Source organism: Neoarius graeffei, chromosome 24, assembly GCF_027579695.1.
Source record: "Neoarius graeffei isolate fNeoGra1 chromosome 24, fNeoGra1.pri, whole genome shotgun sequence".
NCBI classification, from domain to species: domain Eukaryota; kingdom Metazoa; phylum Chordata; class Actinopteri; order Siluriformes; family Ariidae; genus Neoarius; species Neoarius graeffei.
The window spans coordinates 19,680,701-19,701,247 of NC_083592.1; the positions used below are offsets into that span (position 1 = coordinate 19,680,701).

Here is a 20,547-nt window from a genome sequence, read left to right on the forward strand (position 1 = left end):
AGAGCCACAAGTTTTGCAGCTTGTGCTGAAAGGTAGGCAGGGAGGTGCCCCATCGATCACTGTATGTGGTTAACAGATGGCCCACTTGTAAAGTAAGTCAGTTAATTTTACAATCTCCATTCCAGAAAAGTTGGGATACAAATCACGGAAACCCTATGTTTCATTGAAAATAGTACAAAGACAACATATCAAATGTTGAAACTGTTAAACAATCACCTTTTTCAATAATTTCAAGAAAGTTGGGATGGGGCAACAAAAGACTGGAAAAGTTATGTAATGTTAAAGAACTTGGGTTAATTGGCAGCAGGTCAGTAACATGATTTGAGTATTTAAAAAAAAAAAGCACATCAGAGACTGAGTCTCTCAGAAGTAAAGATGGTAAAGTTCACCACTCTGTGAAAGACTGTGTGGGTAAGTAGTGTCACAGTTTAAGAATAATGTTCCTCAGTGTAAAATTGAGGAACATCATGCATCCACAGTACATATCATATTATGCCGAAAACTAACGTTGGATGCCTGTGATCTTCAGGCCCTCAAATGACACTGCATTTAAAAACGGACATGATCCTGTCATGGAAATCGATACATGGGCTCAGGAACACTTCCAAAAACCACAGTCTATGAACACAGTTCATCACTACATCCACAAATGCTTAAAATCAGATATAAACAATATCCAGAAACTCTACGCCTTCTCTGGGCCCGAGCTCATTTATGATGGGCTGAGGTGAAGTGAAAAATTGTCCTGTGGTCTGGTGAATTGAAATTTGAAATTATTTTTGGAAATCATGGAAACCGCATCTTCTGGGTTAATCTATGGAGCAGGACCATCCGGAATGTTATCAGCATACAGTTCAAGAGCCAGCATCTGTGATGGGAAGAACCATTAGTGCACATGACATGAGTAGATTGCGCATCTGAAAAGACACCCTGAATGCTGAATTTGACAGGTTTTTGGAACATGCTGCCATCCAGACATCATATATTTTAATGAAATATAAATTGCTACATTTGGAAAATCTTATTAAATATTCACACTTATGTTTAATGTATAAAATTATTCATGGACTTGCTCCTCCTGTACTGACCCAGTTTATAAAGGTGGTATCAACATCTACACGGAGTGCAGCTAGAGGAGATTGTGTGGTCCAGTTTAGAAAAAGTGCTTTTAGCCAGTCTGCATTTTCAATCAGGGCTGCTCGTGAGTGGAATTCTATTCCAATTGACATTAGAAATTATGCTTCTTTTAAATTTTTTTTAAAAAGTGGTTAATTAGTGGTCAAGGCTGTCAACATTAAATTTTAGTGCTCAATTTTTCTCCATGTTTACTGCCCTGCCTGTCAATGTTTTTCTGATGCCATCCATCATGTTGTCAGTTTGTCGAGTATTACTGTTATTTCTTGTGTATGTTTTTTTATTATGTGTTTGGTGTCTATGTCCTGCTTGTTTATGGCTTGTTAGTTTCTTATTGTGTCTTGTATTATAAATGTTGTTGATGCTTTTTGTTGTTGCTTAATGTTGTTCTTGGTTTTGTTTGTAGTAATTGTTTGGTGTTGAGTTTATGTTGGCTTGTGTGTAAATGTATTTTAGTTTTTTTTATTTTTATTCAGATTTAGTTTTTTATTTGGAAATGTTTTATTTGAATATATTTTAATTTTTGTTCTTTTAGGGTGACTATTTTAACATCAGTCCAGGGACAGCAGATGCAAAATAGCCTTCTGGCTAATTCTGGCATATTTACATTTGTTTAAATGTTTTATTAATGTGCATTGTCCCTGATAACTAAACCTTTAAATAAATAAATAAATAAATAAATAAATAAATCTTTTTCAGGGAAGGCCTTGCTCAATTCAGCAAGACAATCCCCAACTAAATTCTGCATGTTTTACAACTACATGGCTCTGGAGTAAAAGAGCCTGGGTACAAAACTGTCCTGCCTGCGGTCCAGACCTCTCTCCCATTTAAAACATTTGGCACATTATGAAGCACCAAATATGACAAAGGAGACTTCAACTAATGAGCAAATATATGAGACATTTCACTTTCAGAATGACAGCATTTGGTCTGCTCAGTTCTCAAACATTTACAGAGTGTTCTTAAAAGTAGTATGCAACAAATAATATGCAAATATGCAATAAAAGTATGCAACACAGTGGTAAACATGCCCGTCTCAACGTTTTTGAAACGTGTTCAAAATAAGCATTTATTTTTCAAAAAACAAAATTCTCAATTTCACCATTTGATATGTTGTCTTTGTACCATTATCAATGAAATATAGGATTTTGCATGGTTTGCAAATCTTGCATTCTGTTTTTATTTACGTTTTACACAGCATCCCAACATTTTTGGAATTGGGGTTGTATTTATAGAGCACATTTAAACATACCTTAAACTTACCCAAGGTGCTGTACAAATATATATTTTTTAAATTCATTAAAAAAAAAATTCCTCACTGAACTTCTTCATGCTCAGTTGCACATAAGGTATCAATACTTCTCTGCCATTTAACTGTCTCTTGCTACTATCCTTGTCTCCTCCCATGATTTCCAGCCATTCAAATTCTGTTCCTCTTCTGTTCTTTGTCATGTTTTTGGTCTTCCTACTTTCCACCTCCCATCAGGTATCCTTGGCTTGGCATCCTGAGCATGTGACCCAGCCATTTCAACCTTCTCTTCTTCACTTCTGTACTTGCTCATATGCGTCCAGTTCTTTCATCAAGTTCGTCTATCTATTAAGTTTGTCTAGCTGTTAAGTTCATTGAGTCGATCATTGTCCTCAGCTTGATCTTCCATGTCTTGCTCCCATATCCTCCTGGGAACCAAGAAAAAAAAAAAAAGGTGTCTCTCAGTTTCTCTTTTGTTGTGATTTCCTTACTAGGAATTTCCCAGCAACCCTCCTAGTCACATGATATATCATTGGAAAGCCCAGGATGTACTCTTTACAAGACACCAGGATTCAAGTGAATAGCTTGAAAGAGTAAGAGGGTGTGCACGTAAAACAAATGTCAACTACAGAGGACACAAGTCTATGGGTTGGTTTTCAGGAGGATATAGAACAATTTTCACAAGAATGTTAAATAATCTCATCTTGGTTTTCTGGTTGAATTGTTTGGTACTCCAAATCCTTTTCAGCCTTATAAACATAGCTTTGGCTTTGTTGCCCTTGTTTTTATCTGCACCCCCTTCATTACTAACTACAGCACCAAGATAAACGAATTCCCTGGTTTCATGATGGAACCACTTCAAAACTTCAGTGGTTCATTATTTTTGTAATTCATCTTCAGTGTATGAATTTTAGTCTTGCTTATGTTTAATCCTGTTCTCTGGGCTATTTCTGTCATTTTCTCCATCATCTTTTGCATTTGTTTACGTGTTGTAGAGATAAATACTATATCTGCAAAGTTTAAATCTTCTAACTGTTCCATAAACTTCCACCTCATTCCATTGTTGGTAGCATTAGCTCTGTTACTCTCATAACCCAGTCAATAACTTGGAGAAATAAAAATCACATCTCACAACCTTGTTTTACACCTGTTTTTACTTGAAACCAGTCCGACGTTTGACCTCTGATAAGAACACCGCATCTTGGTAAAGAAGTTGAATGATTTTGGTTATCTTTTCTTGTACGCCATAAAATTTCATGATGTCTCATAGATACATGATATAGTGAATCAAATCTTTTCTCGAAATCAATAAAGTTCACAATGAGAGAAGCTGGTCATTCATATGATTGCTCGATGATCTTGCGTAGAATAAATATTTGTTCTGTAGTATTTTTCCCGTGTCAAAAACCTGCTTGCTCTGGTCTTAGCTTCTCATCTAGCCCACTCTTTATCCTTTCAATAATTATCTTTACTTTACTTTGCTTGTGATTATCAGAAGTGTCATGCCTTCTGATTACCTTTCTTAGGAATTTTGACAATTAGACCTTTCAGCCAGTCAGTAGGAATTTCTTCATAGTCCCAAATCATTTGGATAATTTCATAATTTTCCTGGTTGATGTTTCTATATCTGCCTTCAGCATTTCAGCCATTGTTATCAATATCGCCGGCTTTTCCGTTCTTCATAGATCTGATTCCCCATTTAACTTTGCCTTTGCTGATGGGTCATGTACTGATCCCCTCAATCTCAGGGATTCTGTCTGTCTATTGCTATTGGATGTGCTGGTGCTTTTCTGTTCAGGATCTCTTCAAAATGTTCTTTCCATCTGGCCATCTTTTTCATCTCATCTGTGATTGTTTTACCTTCCTTGTGGTGTTTACTATATAGTTTATCATTACATATGTTCTTGGTTATCTTGTAAAGATGAAGATATTGCCCATTTCTGCAGCCCTCTGATCATTAAGCCACTTCCTTCTATCAGCTCTGTTGCTTCTCTTCACTTCCTTGTCTTTCATCTTGTATTTCTTTTGTAGTTGTTTTATCCTTTCCAGTTTTGCATTTTCTATGTTCACCTTAAGGTTCTTTCTCTCTTCCACAATTGACGATGATGCCTCACTAATCTATGGCTTGTTGCCCTTCTTTTTCATGCCCAAAATTATTTTTTGCTGTGATATTGTAAGCTTTGTTAAACCTAGACCATTTGGTATTTGTCATGTTCATCGATGGCTTTTAATGGCAGCAAACTGGTAACAGAGGTAACTGGTAACATCTTAACAAACTGGTAACATCTTAAAGATGTTTGTTTCATGCTGTAGCTTGTCACATCTGATCCAATTGTTGGTATGTCTATTAAACTACTTTAGTTTGATCTTTATTCGTGTCCTGATGAGTTGGTGGTCTGAAGCTATGTCTGCACCTCTCATAACTCTCTTGTATCTCTAACTGACTCTCTAAATTGCTGATTTATTAGTGCATGATCCGTTTGGTTTTGCGTTTTCTCATCTGGTGACTACCATGTGTTATGCATTTCTTTGTGTGGGAAAATTGTTCCAGTGATGAGGTTCTTCATTACACAGAAGTTGATCAGTTTTTTTGCCAGTGGTATTAATAGTCCCAGTTCTGTGTTTGCCCATGATTCTTTCTCTGTTCTCGTTTGATGATCCAACTTTCACAACCTGACCCCGTTATTCGTAAAAGGTCATGTTTGTTTGCTTTTTCGAGAACCCCTTGAAAGTTGTTCATATAAAATGTCTTTTTCTTCTGCTTCCATTGTTGGCGCATAAACATGGATGACAGTAAGTTTGTTGTACTTGGAGAAGAATTGTGCCATTATGATACGGCCATTTATCAATACCTGCTCCAACAGAGCTGATTCTGCAAATTTTGACCTTATTGCTACCCTACTTCAGTGTATCCCATCGTCTCTGCCAGAATAGATGACTGTCTCTCCTGTTACAAGTTTCAATTTACCAGATTCTGTCCATCTACATTTGCTTATTCCTAATATATCAATTTTGTATTCCCTCATTATGTTGGCAATTTGTGCTCATTTTCCAATTTCCAATGTATGTATCCATGGTACATACATGGTACATACATTCCAGTTCCCTGTGTTCATTAATTCTTTAGGCTATAGAAGTGACTCACTTAATTGGAGGGCTTCAATAGAGCTTTCACCCACCGATTTCATCTGGCACTGGTATTCAGTGAAGACAATGTCTTCATCCTGTGGTACTTGGCTTTCAGTTTCTCCATCTTGCCTATACATTTGTAGAGTCTTCTCAGTTTCTGTAATAGTGTTTTACAGGACTTGGAGGGCCAGGTGCTATATTCGTCTGAATTTTCATTTGAGGCCTGCCCGGCAAGGTTGCACCTACCAGCTGGTATAGCTCTCAAGTTCATTAAATATAAAAAGAATACAGATACATGAAAAGACACATACCAGCAATAACAACTGGTAAACAGCAGAGAAACAGAATTAAATACATGACGACAGATTAAAACAAAACAAAAGTTTATTTAAAACAAATAAAACTTAAATAAATGTAAGTTAAATTAAATTATGGGAATTTCAGTAGTCCAGGGAAGGCCAGAGAATAAAAGTGTAGCCTAGCTTTAAAAATGGAGATTCATGGAGCTGATTTAATGTCCAATGGCAACTGGTTCCACAAACAAGGAGCAGCAACTGCAATGGCTCTATCACCTTTGAGTTTAAGATGTAACCATGGGACATGTAAATAACTTCTCTGGCAGATCTAAGAGACCTATCGGTTGAATGCAGACAGATGAGGTCTGAGAGATAAAATGGGATCTTCCCATTAAGAGCCTTAAAAACAATCAGTAGGATCTTAAAATGAATTCTAAAATGGACAGATTCCATGAAGAGATTCCAATGAAGAGAGGCAAGAACTGGGGATAACATGATCAGTTTTAGTACCGATCAGTAGTCTGGCAGCTGCATTCTGGACCATCTGCAAGCATGTTATTAAGGACTGAGGAAATTTCAGTAGTCCAGTCGTGATGTAATAAAAGCATGAATGACTTTTTCCAGATCATGGAAAGACAGAAATCGTTTGAGTTTGCAAATAATTCTTCACTGGTAATAGTCATTTTTAACAATAGAAATGCTTTATTTGTCAACACCAAACTCAAAATCAAGACAACATAAAGGTTTTTCTCATGTGACTTAACATAAGGGGTGATGTGGTTTACTGTAACTTCCTGGTGAAACAGCTTTTGGACTTGGATGATTACTTCAGTTTTATCACTTAAAGGTCATAGGCAATGGTCAGAGGTGAAACGTAGAATATCAACTTTATTGTCTAGAAGAATGACCCAAAAAGCAAATTCAGTTTTCCTAGTGTCTAATTTGCACCCGAAAATTGAATAAAACGGTTAAAGTATACTGTTTTGCCCAATTTCCGAAGGCTTGTTTACATCTCACTTATGCGCACTTTCACCGCCAGGGGACAGTCGTCATGACGTCATTCAAGACAAACAGACTGGGAGCAGTTCTGTGTTTACCTGCGAACTGGGTACACGTGTTTGGTCGTGAGAGGTTGTGTAAAATATCTGATAGCAATTTTGAAGTAGGAAGTCTCCAAATTGAATATCGAGAGGTGAAACCATATATGTATGAACCTATGGCTGTTGCGAAGCAATCGGTGAATGTGGCTCACTGGTTCAAACCAGTGAGCCACATTCACCGATTGCTTCGCATGGTCAACCATGCGGCCTCAGAATCAGGCAGCGACTCGGCCGACTCTGATCGTGGTGACCCTGGACCTCAACAAGACTTGTGCCCAAATGATTTATCCTGGTAGTCATGATAAATTCTTACTTTCATTGTAATACTAAATAAGAGCCCTTTTGAAGAATAATTAAACCACCCACCCTAGTGGATATAGGTAATGATTACTTGACAGTGTGCCGGTAGGCCACATTAGCCTGCCATCCGCGGCATTATATTATTTACAGCCTACTCTAAGCGCGGAAATATCCTTTTGTCTCATTTTCACAATGATTGTACAGGATCCCTCAGGATTCTTGACATGTCAATTGCAAGCAAAGGTAAAAATGTTTACCTCCAGTCTTCTCCTTTTTGCTTGAGCATTGCTGGTCCGTTTCTTCTTTGACTGCTTGATTTTGTTTCACACGCACAATCCACTCTCTCTGCCTCTAATGGAAAAAAAAATGACCCTCTGGCTTCACGCGCACAATCCACTTTCTCCGCCTCGTCTCCTCTTCCAGAAAAAAACAACTCTCTGGCTTCACACACACAATCCACTCTCTCTGCCTCGTCTCCTCTTTCGGAAAAAGCCAACCCACTCGCTCCGCCTCTTCTCCTTTTTCAGAAAAAGCCAACCCACTTGCTCCGCCTCTTCTCCTTTTTCGGAAACAGCCAATCCACTCTCTCTGCCTCTTCTCCTCTCTCAGAAAAAGGTAAAAACATCTTTTTGAACCGGTCCCATTGTTACAGTTCACTGCACAACAATAAGGCATGTTTTTTCTTTAGAAATTCCCGAACAAACGTCTGCACTCAAGCCGAATGGCAATGCAAGTAAACAGAAGTGGACTCAACTCAAGTGACTGGTTTGTCTTGAATGACATCACACGCCGAGCGGTAACGAAAATTGCCGAACAGAAATTCGCCACGATCCGCACTAACTTATTTTAATTATTACGTATTAATAATACTTCTTGGGACCAGAAGAAAACTACAGAGGGTTTTTTAACATATAAAGTTTCAAATGCGCATAAATTGAAAACCGTTGCCTATGAGCTTTAAGCTGCAGGGAATTATTTGCCATCCAATCTTTAATGTCCTCAAGACAGTCCAGAAACAGCTGGAGGAAATCACTAGATTTTAGTGGGTGATACAGCTGTGAATCATCAGCATAGAAGTGAATGGAGATGTTATGTTATGCTATGTTATGTTATCATATGGGAGCCTGTACAAACAGAAGAGAACTGGCCAGAACTATGGCTTATGCTGAGCCATTCGTGAACAAAACCAAATCAGGATTTTCCATAAATACTCCCAAGTGTGAGACAACATTACACAGTTTACTCAATTTATGATGTACTCATCATAAGAATTGCACATTGCCACCATAATTATGATGAAGGGTTGGTAGTTTGGTCTTTGACTGCTAATATTAGAAGCTGTAAGAGCAGCAGTACAGTTCCCTATGCAGTTACGCTAACCAAACCAGCTGATGACAACAGGAAGGTGACAGCAAGTGGGCAACTTACTGTTAGGTGCTGTGTCAACACAACTGGAGCACAAGTAGTAAAGGTTTTTTTGTTTGTTTTTGTTTGTTTTGTTTTTTTTTTAAATTAAAGTTAGTGGTAAATGTCAGGAAAGAGCATTGCAGAAATGTGTACCAGAGATTCCCAAAACAAATGAATCAATCGGTAAGTTCCTGTTTTGTTTGTGGTAAATTATTTGTATGAAATGCACTTCAAAAAACTCCTCACAAGCCATGAATCAGTTGTGTGACTTCATATATGTTTTCCATGTTTTCATTTTTAACCGTAACAACCTCTTCCTTAGCATTATGAAAGAAAATTGGAATGTTGGAAGTAATGTTTTAACAATCATTTTGCATTGTATGCAGCTTTGTGTGCAAATAGTTTCCATATCTGATGCTGATGGCATCCCGTAGTTCAGCTGAAGTGAAATGCAGACTGTTAAGAAGACCAGGGATCAGTTCTCTGGACTTCTCCCACCTAATAAATTGGTGTCAAATAATTTCAGTAAATGCACACAGTTAACCTTCTCCTTAATTTAGTCTTTTCCTCCTACAGCAGCAGGTAGAGGCAAATGTATAACTTGAACAGCATGCAAACATGGCCAGATATCTAGCTTAGCTGGCCGCCACGGTCCTGCATAAGACCATGGCGGCCAGTTGTCATAAAGCCATCAGGTTCATGCAATGTAATAATATGTTCAATTTATATAGCGCCTTTCTCAAAACCCAAGGTCACTTTACAATAATAGGCAGAAAAAAGAAAAGAAAAAAGTCCACCAAATAGAGGTCAGGATATCATTCCAGTGGTGTAGCAGCCACAGTCCCACCAAAAGGCGCACAAAAACAAGTCCCACATCTCCAGCATGGCCGCCGTGATGCCGCCAGCAACATCGCTCGAACACCACGCCATGGATCCACAAAGCGAGCACAGAAGCACCGCCACGCAGGGCGCTGGTGTGTCCCAAACCGCCTGCACAGCCGCCGCGACGCCACCGAACAACATCGCTCAGAACATCACGTCAAGTATTAAAGCACAGAGCGCTGGACAACCACGATGTTAAAATGAGCAACGAGCTCACTATAGTCCACAGCTGGGAGCACAGGCATCACCCACAGCGAACCAACCCCCAAAACTGGGTCCGGAGCTACATCACAACCGGCGGACAAAAACACTCAAACATCAAACACAAAAAAAAGGAAAAAATTAAAATAAAAAAGGAGAGAAAATAAAATAAAAAAGCTCCGGTGAGAAGCGGCAGCCAGAATGCGCGTGACATACTCTCAACCTATGTAAAACCTAATCTTCGGTGTATAACAAAAGGATTAACGCTGCTGTTCCAATACTTTTGGAGGGGATTCTATATGAGACCCAGAATAGTCTAAGAACCTCTCATCTCATTCTCATTATCTCTAGCCGCTTTATCCTTCTACAGGGTCGCAGGCAAGCTGGAGCCTATCCCAGCTGACTACGGGCGAAAGGCGGGGTACACCCTGGACAAGTCACCAGGTCATCACAGGGCTGACACATAGACACAGACAACCATTCACACTCACATTCACACCTACGGTCAATTTAGAGTCACCAGTTAACCTAACCTGCATGTCTTTGGACTGTGGGGGAAACTGGAGCACCCGGAGGAAACCCACGCGGACACGGGGAGAACATGCAAACTCCACACAGAAAGGCCCTCGCCGGCCCCGGGGCTCGAACCCAGGACCTTCTTGCTGTGAGGCGACAGCGCTAACCACTACACCACCGTGCCGCATAGTCTAAGAACCATTTTTTTTTTAAAAAAATTCTATAAATTTCAAGCATTTCAATTTCTGTCTTATCCTGATCTTTATATTTAACTTGAATTGTGGATTTGTGACACTGCCAGCATATTTGGTGACGGAGAAAACTTCCGCCTGGTTACTTTCAATCACTAAAACTGATATCTGTAGGTAAAATCTAATTGTATGTCATTCTGAAACTGTCACTGTGCTGCACTTCACACACTGTCTTTAAGGGAATTATTTGATAAGTATTGCAGCAGTGTGTTTAACCATACATCTTATGGTTATGATATCTTACATGGGTATCTGATACATCATGGGCTCCTGAGTGGCACAAAAGAAAATTGTTCGCCCTGTTATTGAGAGATTGAGAGTTCTGATGGTTCCACAGCCATCTGTGACTGGGAGCGCAAAAGAGCAAAATTGTGTGTGCGGATGTAGGTGGATAGTGCTTTCCTCCATGTGTGTTATGCTGCCCTTGATGTTGCATAAGCAGCAGTTGGGATCAGCTGCTGTCATGTACCTAGGAGGAGGCATGTGATGGCCTTTGCCCTCCCTGGTTGGTGGGAATTAACCATGACTAAATTAAGGAGAAAATCTGATGGAAAAAAAATCCCCCTCCCCCCAAAAAAATGTATTCATTCAAACCTTATCAACAGATCCAAGATACCAAGAAAAATGTTTTCCACACTTGTTGGACAGTGCCAGAATATTAACTGTTTAATAATTTTAAAAGCAGTGTTTTGCAGAATGTTTTGCACTACTTAATAAAGTGTGCAATTGAAAAATACAATATAAAAAGTGTTAAAGCTCAAAATATCACTCACTGGATGAGTTCCTTTTGCTCATGTTCATATAGTGTGCCTATAATTCCGGATTTGAATCCATAAAATTGATTCCAAACATATCAAGACCTCTAAAGAGTTATTGAATGTCTATTATGAATGTTTAGTGAGTAAGCAGTTGAGGTCCTTGTAGTTTAGACACACCTTAATCTGCCATTGTATCTATTATTTACACCCAAAAGGCATAGTTTTCTTATAGTGAATATAAATATTCCCAAGCAGTATACATTGCTCTGCTCATTTTACATGACTGCTTCCTGAATTATATATACCTGGAGCTTCAGTGTTTGTTTATTGGGAAAAATTGTTTTGTGCTTTCTAAGTTAGAATATGCATCAATTAGACAGTGACTGCACATTTTTTGAATGCATATACAACCCCAAATCCAGAAAAGTTGGGATGCTGTTGAAAATGTAAAAAGAAACAGAATGCAGTGATTTACAATTCATGTTGTTTTTTGCAGGCATCAAAGTCACAATGAGTATATACAAAAAACAAAGTTTATCAGTTTGAACATTTAAATATCTTGTCTTTATATTGTATTCAGTTGCATATGGTTTGAAAAAGATTTGCAAATCATTGCATTCTGCCCATCTCCTCTGCTCATGCCACCATAAACAGGGGACCCAATTGGAGAATTGTTGGGTTTGGAAGATCCCTAGGCACTGGGCCACTTACCAGTTAGCCCTACTTCACCATTAGTTTTTGTTGTCAGTGCATTCTCTTAAGCAGTGGTGATGATTTCTTTGTATGATTTTAGTTGTTCAGTATTTAGTTGTTAGAGATCATAAAAAGAGATCAGTTATCATTAAACCTTTGATTAAGGAATTTTATAAATGTTATGGAGAAATCTTAATTACAAGCATTAATGTGGTCCATGTTTGTGCATGTGTAGCTCGGCCATGAGGAGCAGTTGCAGCAGAAGTTGTTGGATGAGCAGTTTGCCCTGTTGCAGGGTACAGTAACTGAGGCAGAAATCATCATTCAGGATGCTCTGGCTACAGTGGATGATCCTTTGCATATCCGCTGCACCAGCTCACCAGGTATTCGCATACCTTTCCATGCTGAACCCAAATTATATGCTGAATGGAAAAAAGTCTTGCTTTAGCAAGAAGACTTAGATTGAAAGGGGAAAGTCAAGGAAATGTTATGTCTATCTTCCTTTCTTTAGATTACCTTGTAAGTCGTGCAGAAGCTGCGCTGGGATCAGTAACTAAAATGCAAGCTGGCCACTCACACTATTTGAAGAATATGGAAGGTGTTTTTGGGTTTTTAATTCGTCTACCTACAGTTTTTCTCCCTGCATAAAATGTGCCCTTTATATTTCATTTGTACACTTTTGCAGTCATCAAAATAGTGATTTATCTGTTATCTCTTTACCTATTTTTGTAAATAGTTGCCCTTTTCTGTCTTTCTGAACAGATGCTGGGCCTTTGCTGAGGGCTTTGACTCAGTTTTCTCATCTTACTGCTGACACCATTATCAATGGGAGTGCAACAGCACACATGGCACCTGTAGATCTTACTGATCGTAAGACTGAAAGAGATTAATGCATACAGCAGAAACACAGTGCTTTTACAATTATATCCAGTATTTCCTGTACATTTCCTTGCTTTTTTGTGTGTGCTGTCTCACCCAAGTCAGCTTTAACTGGTAAGTTGTTGTGTATGGTGTGTGCAGGATTGATGGAGAACTGCAGGGCATGTGCTACGAAAAGCTTAAATTTTCTACAGGAACTGAAGTCTAAAGTTTCCATAAAGGGTGCTGATCCAACATATGTTCATGCTGTGATTCAGAAAATCTTGCAAATTGCACAGGTGAGGCAGAATATACATCATAACAAACTGAAAAATACTTACAATGAAGGTGAAATTTTTTGCTTCTGACGTTCTAACTTTCAGGGCCTCAAGAAGAGGAGGAGGAACTGATGGTGATGATTATGATAATGATTTTGTATATATAACTTGTAATTTCAAATCCACAATTAAAAACTTTAGCATTGCAGTACTAATTTTTATACCTGAGAGCTCCTGTGGAGTATATTTACTGTGTTTATTCAGTTGGACATCGTTGTTACTGTAGGAATGTGTTGTATACACTATATGGACAAAAGAATGTAGACACCTGACCATCTCACACCCATACAGTATATGATTGTTCAACATTTTATTACAAAATCATGGGCATTAATATGAAGTTAGTCCCCTGCTGCTGCTGTAACATCATTGACTCTTCTCTGAATGCTTTCCATTAGATTATGGAATGTGCCTCTAGGGATTTATGCTTATTCAGCCATAAGAGCATGAGTGAGATCATGCACTGATAGCAGGTCAGAAGACTTAATGGGTAGTCAGTGCCAAAAATGTCCCAAGAGTGTTCAGTGGTGTTAAGGTCAGGGCTTTGTGGAGGCCAGGTCAACACCAATCTTTGCAAGCCTGGTCTTTATTGATTTCATTTTGTCCACAGGGGCATTGTCATGTATGGGTCCGTTAGTTCCACAGAAGGGAGATCTTAATGCGGCCACATACAAAGACATTGTAGACAACTGTGTGCTTCCATGTTTGTGGCAACAGTTTGGGGAAGCACACACAGGTGTGATATCAAGCGTCCACATACTTTTGGCCATACAGTGTACCAGATGTTGACCATCTTCAGCTGGATGGTCAACAAAGGAAACACCAATTGGTGTTTCCTTTGTTGACCATCCAGCTGAAGATTGGTGGGCTTTGTTTCCCTAGCCAGTTTCAACTGGCTAGTTTAATTCTGTTGCTAACCACCAAGCCTATGTTTGTGTACTAAGTGTGAGTTTGCAAAAAAAAAAAAGTGCATTGTTCTCAGACTGCTTTCTGGTCAAGCTTCTTCCACATCTATGCCACAGTATTTATGATGATGTACTAATGAGAACTAAATCTTTGAGAATTACAAATCAGAATCCCTGAATCACTATTGAAACTTTATTGGTGACATAGCAAAGCATCTTCCATTGTCTGAGCTGCAAGTACTCAGCTATTCCAGAGATGAACAGTTTAATAAAATGGACAAAATAGACATTGATTGTATATGCATGCATTTAGATTGTAAAATATTTACTTCCATTCTTATTATCTGTAATTTTTTTTCTTGCGCTTTGTCTCAGGACCTAAGGCCAAAAGGAGTAGATGTTGGAAGGGAGGAGTTGGGAGACATGGTAGATAAAGAAATGGCTTCCACTTCTGCTGCAATAGAGGAAGCTGTGAGGAGAATAGATGTAAGTTTAAAGCACGCTTATTTAGCAAGGTTTTGGACATGTTTAGCCAGACTGTTTTTACCAGAATGTTTGATAAACCTGCTTCTTATTACATCACTAACTTTCGAGTGGATGGTCTTCTATGGACAGACTTGTGCAATAAGGTTGTACCATATGGTGCTTTATTTCCATTTTTTAAAAATTGTGGCTTAAATGGTGCTTTGCAGGATGTTTAGGATTTTTTTTTTTATATCCCCTGCAAAGAAAGTGTGTGGGGGGGGTGGGGGGCTGTATAGGAATCACCCTGTTCATCTGTCTGTCCATGCGTTTTGTAAGCGCAACTCCTCCTAAACAGTTTGATGGATTTTAATGAAACTTTACACAGTTGCAGATGAACCTGAAGATGTGCATGAAGGAGAATAATCCTGTTGTTAGTTTTTTCTTTTTTATCAGACATCTAATTTTTTAGGTTTGTTTACCTGACATGTTTCGACGTACGACTGTCGTCTTCCTCAGAGTGTCACCGGATGTTATTGGTGACGCATCTTTTATCAGCTGATGTTTCCGAAGGCGTGGCCTTCCTGTCTAGATTGACAGGTCGGTCACGCCTTCTACTGTCAGTTCGTCCCCTGCAAGATGGCACTCCAGGTATGGGAGAGCCATCTCGGTTGATGGTCCTCGGACTTCGCTTACGGATCTCTATGGCCTCCCTGATCCAGCGCTGATGTTTATTATCTTCTGTGCGGATGACTCTGGCATTCCCCCAGTCCATAATATGATTTTCCCTTTTGCAATGATTTGTTATGGCTGACTTATAATTTTCCTGTTGTGCCTTTTCTTTTATTGTTCGGGTTTGTCTTTTAGCTGTCTCCTTTTTGCACTCTTTCTTATGTTCATTTTTTCTTGTGTTGAAACTCCTTCCTGTCTCCCCAATGCAAGTTTTATTGCATAATTGGCATAGAATCTCATATATGGTGTTGCATCTGTTGTCCGGATGTATTCTGTCTTTGGGATGAATCAGGATCTGACGGAGTGTTGTGTGTGGTTTGACAGGTGTGTTAATGTTGTGTTTCCTCATTGCTCTTTGAATGCGTTCCGTTATTCCTCTGATGTATGGTAATGTCACTACTCCCCTGTGTTCTTGTTTGTTGGTTTGTTTTTTTCTCTTTCTTCTGTGTTTTATTGTTTTTGACCTGTTCCGCCCCTTTGGATATTGCCCATTGTGGATATTGACATGCCTTCAGTGCGTGTTGTATATGTTGTTCTTCCTGTTCTTTGTCCTGTGCATCTGTAATTATTGCTGCGCGTTCATGTAATGTTCTAACTACAGATATTTTGTGCATTATGGGGTGTTCGGAAGTCCAGTTTAAATATTGGTCGGTGTGTGTGGGTTTCCTGTGTACTTTTATTTTGATGTCCCCCTCTTCTGTGTGATGTATTTTTAAGTCCAAAAATGCTACTGACTGCTCCGTTTCCTCTTCATGTGTGAATTTTATATTGCCGGTATTGTCTATAGTATTGAGATGGTCGGTCAGTTGTTGAGTGTATCCCCTCTTTACTTTTTCCAGTATGTCGTCCACATACCGTTTCCAGAGTGTTGGTCTGTATTCCGCTGGTAGTGAGTGCTTTCTGCTCCAGGTCTTCCATGAAAAAGCCACACATAATGGCTAATAGTGGGTCTCCCATGGCAAAACCTTCCTTTTGTCTGTAAATTGTGTTCTTGAACTGAAAGTATGTGGATGTGGCGATGAATTGAAGGAGTTGCGTAATGTCTTGTACAGTGAGGTTTGTGCGTTTCTTGAGCGTCCTATCTGTTTTTAATTTGTCTTGTACTACCTGTATGGTGGCTTCCGTGGGTGTTCTGGTGAAAAGAGATATGACATCGTGTGAAATGAAAACTTCATCTTGTTGCATTTTTATGTTTTTTAGTTCTTCTGCCAGTTGTTTTGAGTTTTTTGCAGTGTTGGTCTGTGAGTCCTAGTAATGGTTTAATTATTTCGGTAAGTGCTTTTGATAAGTTGTATGTCACTGAACCAATGCTATCTACTATGGGGCGTAATGGTGTTCCTGGTTTGTGTATTTTTGGTGTACCGTAAATCCTGGGGATGACATTGGCTGTGGGTACTAAATGATTATATGCCTGTTTATCTATTTTATTTTCATCGAAGATAATAAACATTAGCGCTGGATCAGAGAGGCTATAGAGATCCGTAAGCGAAGTCCGAGGACCATCAACCAAGATGAGGGAGCATACATGCTCTCCCATACCTGGAGTGCCATCTTGCAGGGGACGAACTGACAGTAGAAGGCGTGACCGACCTGTCAATCCAGACAGGAAGGCCACGCCTTCGGAAACATCAGCTGATAAAAGATGCGTCACCAATAACATCCGGTGACACTCTGAGGAAGACGACAGTCGTACGTCGAAACATGTCAGGTAAACAAACCTAAAAAATTAGATGTCTGATAAAAAAGAAAAAACTAACAATATTCAATATAAAACATAATGAACGTGATAGAAAGAGAATAATCCTGGTCCCATGTTTCAAAGGGGAGATAACTCATTCAACTTATTCCCTTAGATATGGTGATGGTCTCGTAAGCGCAACTCCTCCTAAATGGTTTGATGGATTTTGATGAAACTTTACACAGTTCCACTTTACCACCTGAAGATGTGCATGAAGGAAAATAATCGTGGTCGCATGTTTCAAAGGGGAGATAATTCAACTTATTCCCTTACATACGGCGATATATGATGACGGGCTCGTAAGCGCATCTGCTCCTAAACAGTTTGATGGATTTTGATGAAACAACATATGGCGATATATGATGACAGGCTCCTAAGTGGGGGTATTCTATAGTGAATTTACTCTCAGTTCTAGTTATAACCAAACCCTGGTTGATGCTTTTCTAGAACTTTGTCCTGAATTTGCTTTGATGGCTCCTTGTTCTTCACAATGCTGCTTTTTTTTTTACTTGTGTTTTTTCACAAACTTTTTTGGTGTTCAAGGATTAGGTATATGAGATCATCCCTTTGTTTGTTTGTTTGTTTGTTTGTTTGTTTTAAATTCTTATGGAAACTGGTTGCATCAGAATTAATTTAGGGGTTTTGCAACAACAGGATGAAAGCTTAGGTAGAAGTGAATGAAAGGTGGATGTGATTCATTTTGCACTCCTTCAAAAATTATTCACCATTATTTATATTTGCACTTCTTCTAAATAAATACATAGCGTTACAGGCATTTTTTTTCTCACAGTCAACGAGAGAACAAAATGCCCTACACTGTATTTACTTTCACAAAAATACAGAAGCAACCTACAAAGAGAGAAAAATTATCAGTTGTGATAAAATGGTAGGTAAGGTGTCCCTAATAAACAGACATACTTGCCACCTCTACCGATTTCACACGGTAGTCTGCTTTTGATAGGTGAAAACCGCCTACCGATTTTAGTTCTAAAAACTAACGCATTAGAAAATAATCAGTAAGCACTTGGATTTGGTCTTCTGGCCTTGCTTCAGCTATTTTCAGCACATTATATTGTGTCAAATAGTCATATTAAGTGAAACCGAGAGCCAGTGGAATGGTGCGATGATGTCAAATCTAAACTGTGTTGCTCTGTTGCGCCATTCCACTGGTTCTCATTATGGTTCGAGCTAATCTGCAATGAGGTCACATGTTACAACAAATCACGGCAGTATTTGTAAAAACCAAACATGCTGTGGTGATCGTGAACAATGAAAACTCTGAAGAAAAAAAGATTTGCAGTGACAAGTTGGTCATCTGATCATCCAGCATTGAGTCAAGGTGAGAAGCATCCATTTTGTGAAAGTACATTGGTCTGATTTCCTGATCAGTTTTCTTCAAATATGGCACTCAATGTAGGAGAATGCACCATTTTACACCAATTTTTCCCCAAAATTTTCCCGGGGGGGGGTTGTCTCTGGACGCCCCCCACCCCCAACAGGGTGTGATTGTGTCATGCAATCTGATTTTCATTCTCTGAGGGTTGGCAAGTATGAACTGAATTCTGTAAACTTGCATTCTATCAAGTATATGTTTGCAGGATGAATAATTATATTTGAACTGCGAGTGATTTGCACTGCTGTTGGTCTGCCTGCAGGAGATGATGAATCAGGCCAGAAGAGACACTGAAGGAGTCAAGCTAGAAGTGAATGAAAGGTGGGCGTGATTCATTTTGTACGCCTTCAAAAATGATTCACCATTATTTATATTGCACTCCTTCTAAATAAATATATTTTAGTCTTTAGCAGTGTGTGACAAGATTGTGCTAAAAAAATCAGCATTTGGTTACTCAGTATATTTTTATTTGGCTAGAAGTCAGGAGTTAACATGGAATGTGTTGCATAAGGAATGAGGTTACAGTTTTAATTAGATCTCATACCACATAAAAAATATTTACAGAATTTCGATAAGGAAAAAAAATCTCATGCCATCTCAGTGTCTACAGGTCAGTGGAGTGGGCTAAAGGATGCTGAAAATTAAATGGGATAACATGGAAGGCAAATTAATAATTGCAATGAGAGACTTTTGTGGGTTTCAGTTAACTAGCAGTTTTCACACATCCAGCGTTGAAGCTGAATTTGCATGATCAGTTTATGGTCTAGACAATGGGCTAGCAAACTTAATCACCAAGCCAACAAACTAACTACATTTCACACGTAATCTGATGTTAAATTTAAACGATGATTATTATGATGATGTAATTAAAGCTAAGTTTTACTGAACATGACTGTTAATGCAGATGTATTTGTTATAATCAACATGACTTGAAATGACTGAGGAGTTTACATTGCATTCTTAACTCTTAGTACCCGTTTACATGCAGCCTAATAACCCCTGATCAAACTGATCAGTCAGAATAAAAGCTGCTCATATATACGCGTGTACATGCACACGCGAGCATTTTTCTTTTTTCCCAGTGAGTATTTAAGTCAAGTCAGTTTATTTGTATAGTGCTTTTAACAACAGACATTGTCGCAAAGCAGCTTTACAGAAAAATAAAGTCTTTAAACATATAAGCTAATTTTATCACTAATAAAATTGTCCCTAATAAATTTTATACCTAATAAATTGTTTATATATATATATATATATATATATATATATATATATATATATATATATATATATATATATATGGTTAAATCAACCTTAACCCAACCCTTAAGCCTAAAATGTTGTGGTAGTTCATCCGACACTGACGTCCCATTGCGAGCTCTTCTGCTGATGCCTCATATTGAAGCATGTATCGCTTTAAGAATACATGCTTCATCAATACAGTCTATGTGTTCAGATTTTTGGTTTAAAAATTAAACTCGTACAAACACAGCCTTATTTCAGCACTTAAATCAGTTACCATATTAAGTTGTTTATGACAATGCATCATGTATGTCTTATCCATGTATTAGATAGAATGACATTCTGCTATTACTTCTATAATCCATTAGATGTCTGTTACATGACAGAGCAACACGCCGACACAGGGAGGGGGAACGCATCATGTGCTTTGAGGCTCCATCTGCCCATCACTCTAAAGTTTCAGTTCATATCAAAACGACTAAAATTATTGAAATGTCAATTAGCCAAAAAGTCACTGAGATCAACTAAAAATTGTCACTGCCTAAAACTGCAGGGGGTATAAAATGGTAGCTCTGCGAATCGGATATTATTGGAGTCTGCACTTTTCCTGCGATTGGATATGGTTTCAGTGCCTTCAGAAGGCAACCCCGCGTCTCAGAGCAGAGAGTATTGCTTATTTTTTATATAAAAAGTATTGCTTATTTTTATAATTTATGAGCTGTTCTCTAAAATAGTCATAAATTAATAAATAGTTGTTAGTGGAAGCCCTAATTTTATTTTAATGTTTATGCAAGCAAAAAGTGTATAGTGCTTCTATTTTTGTGTTTTTCAGTCTAAAACTTGGTGAAATTATTTCAGTTTGTGCATCAGTACTTTTTGAACATTTTCAGCACATTTTAACAATACCACGATAATACTGATGAGCGTGATCATTTTGGTCACTATTATTGTGATATTAAATTT

General features: G+C 38.5%; 1 protein-coding gene across 1 annotated transcript in view; it reads left to right on the forward strand.

The window, feature by feature from the left end:
• Positions 1-20,547, forward strand: part of LOC132872216 (huntingtin-interacting protein 1-related protein-like) — a 266,642-nt gene that overhangs the window by 218,674 nt on the left and 27,421 nt on the right. The window contains exons 19-24 of the mRNA XM_060906869.1: positions 12,152-12,299; positions 12,428-12,514; positions 12,679-12,786; positions 12,937-13,073; positions 14,393-14,503; positions 18,605-18,663. Of these exons, the coding sequence (XP_060762852.1) occupies positions 12,152-12,299; positions 12,428-12,514; positions 12,679-12,786; positions 12,937-13,073; positions 14,393-14,503; positions 18,605-18,663 (650 nt within the window). The remainder of the gene's footprint in view (positions 1-12,151; positions 12,300-12,427; positions 12,515-12,678; positions 12,787-12,936; positions 13,074-14,392; positions 14,504-18,604; positions 18,664-20,547) is intronic.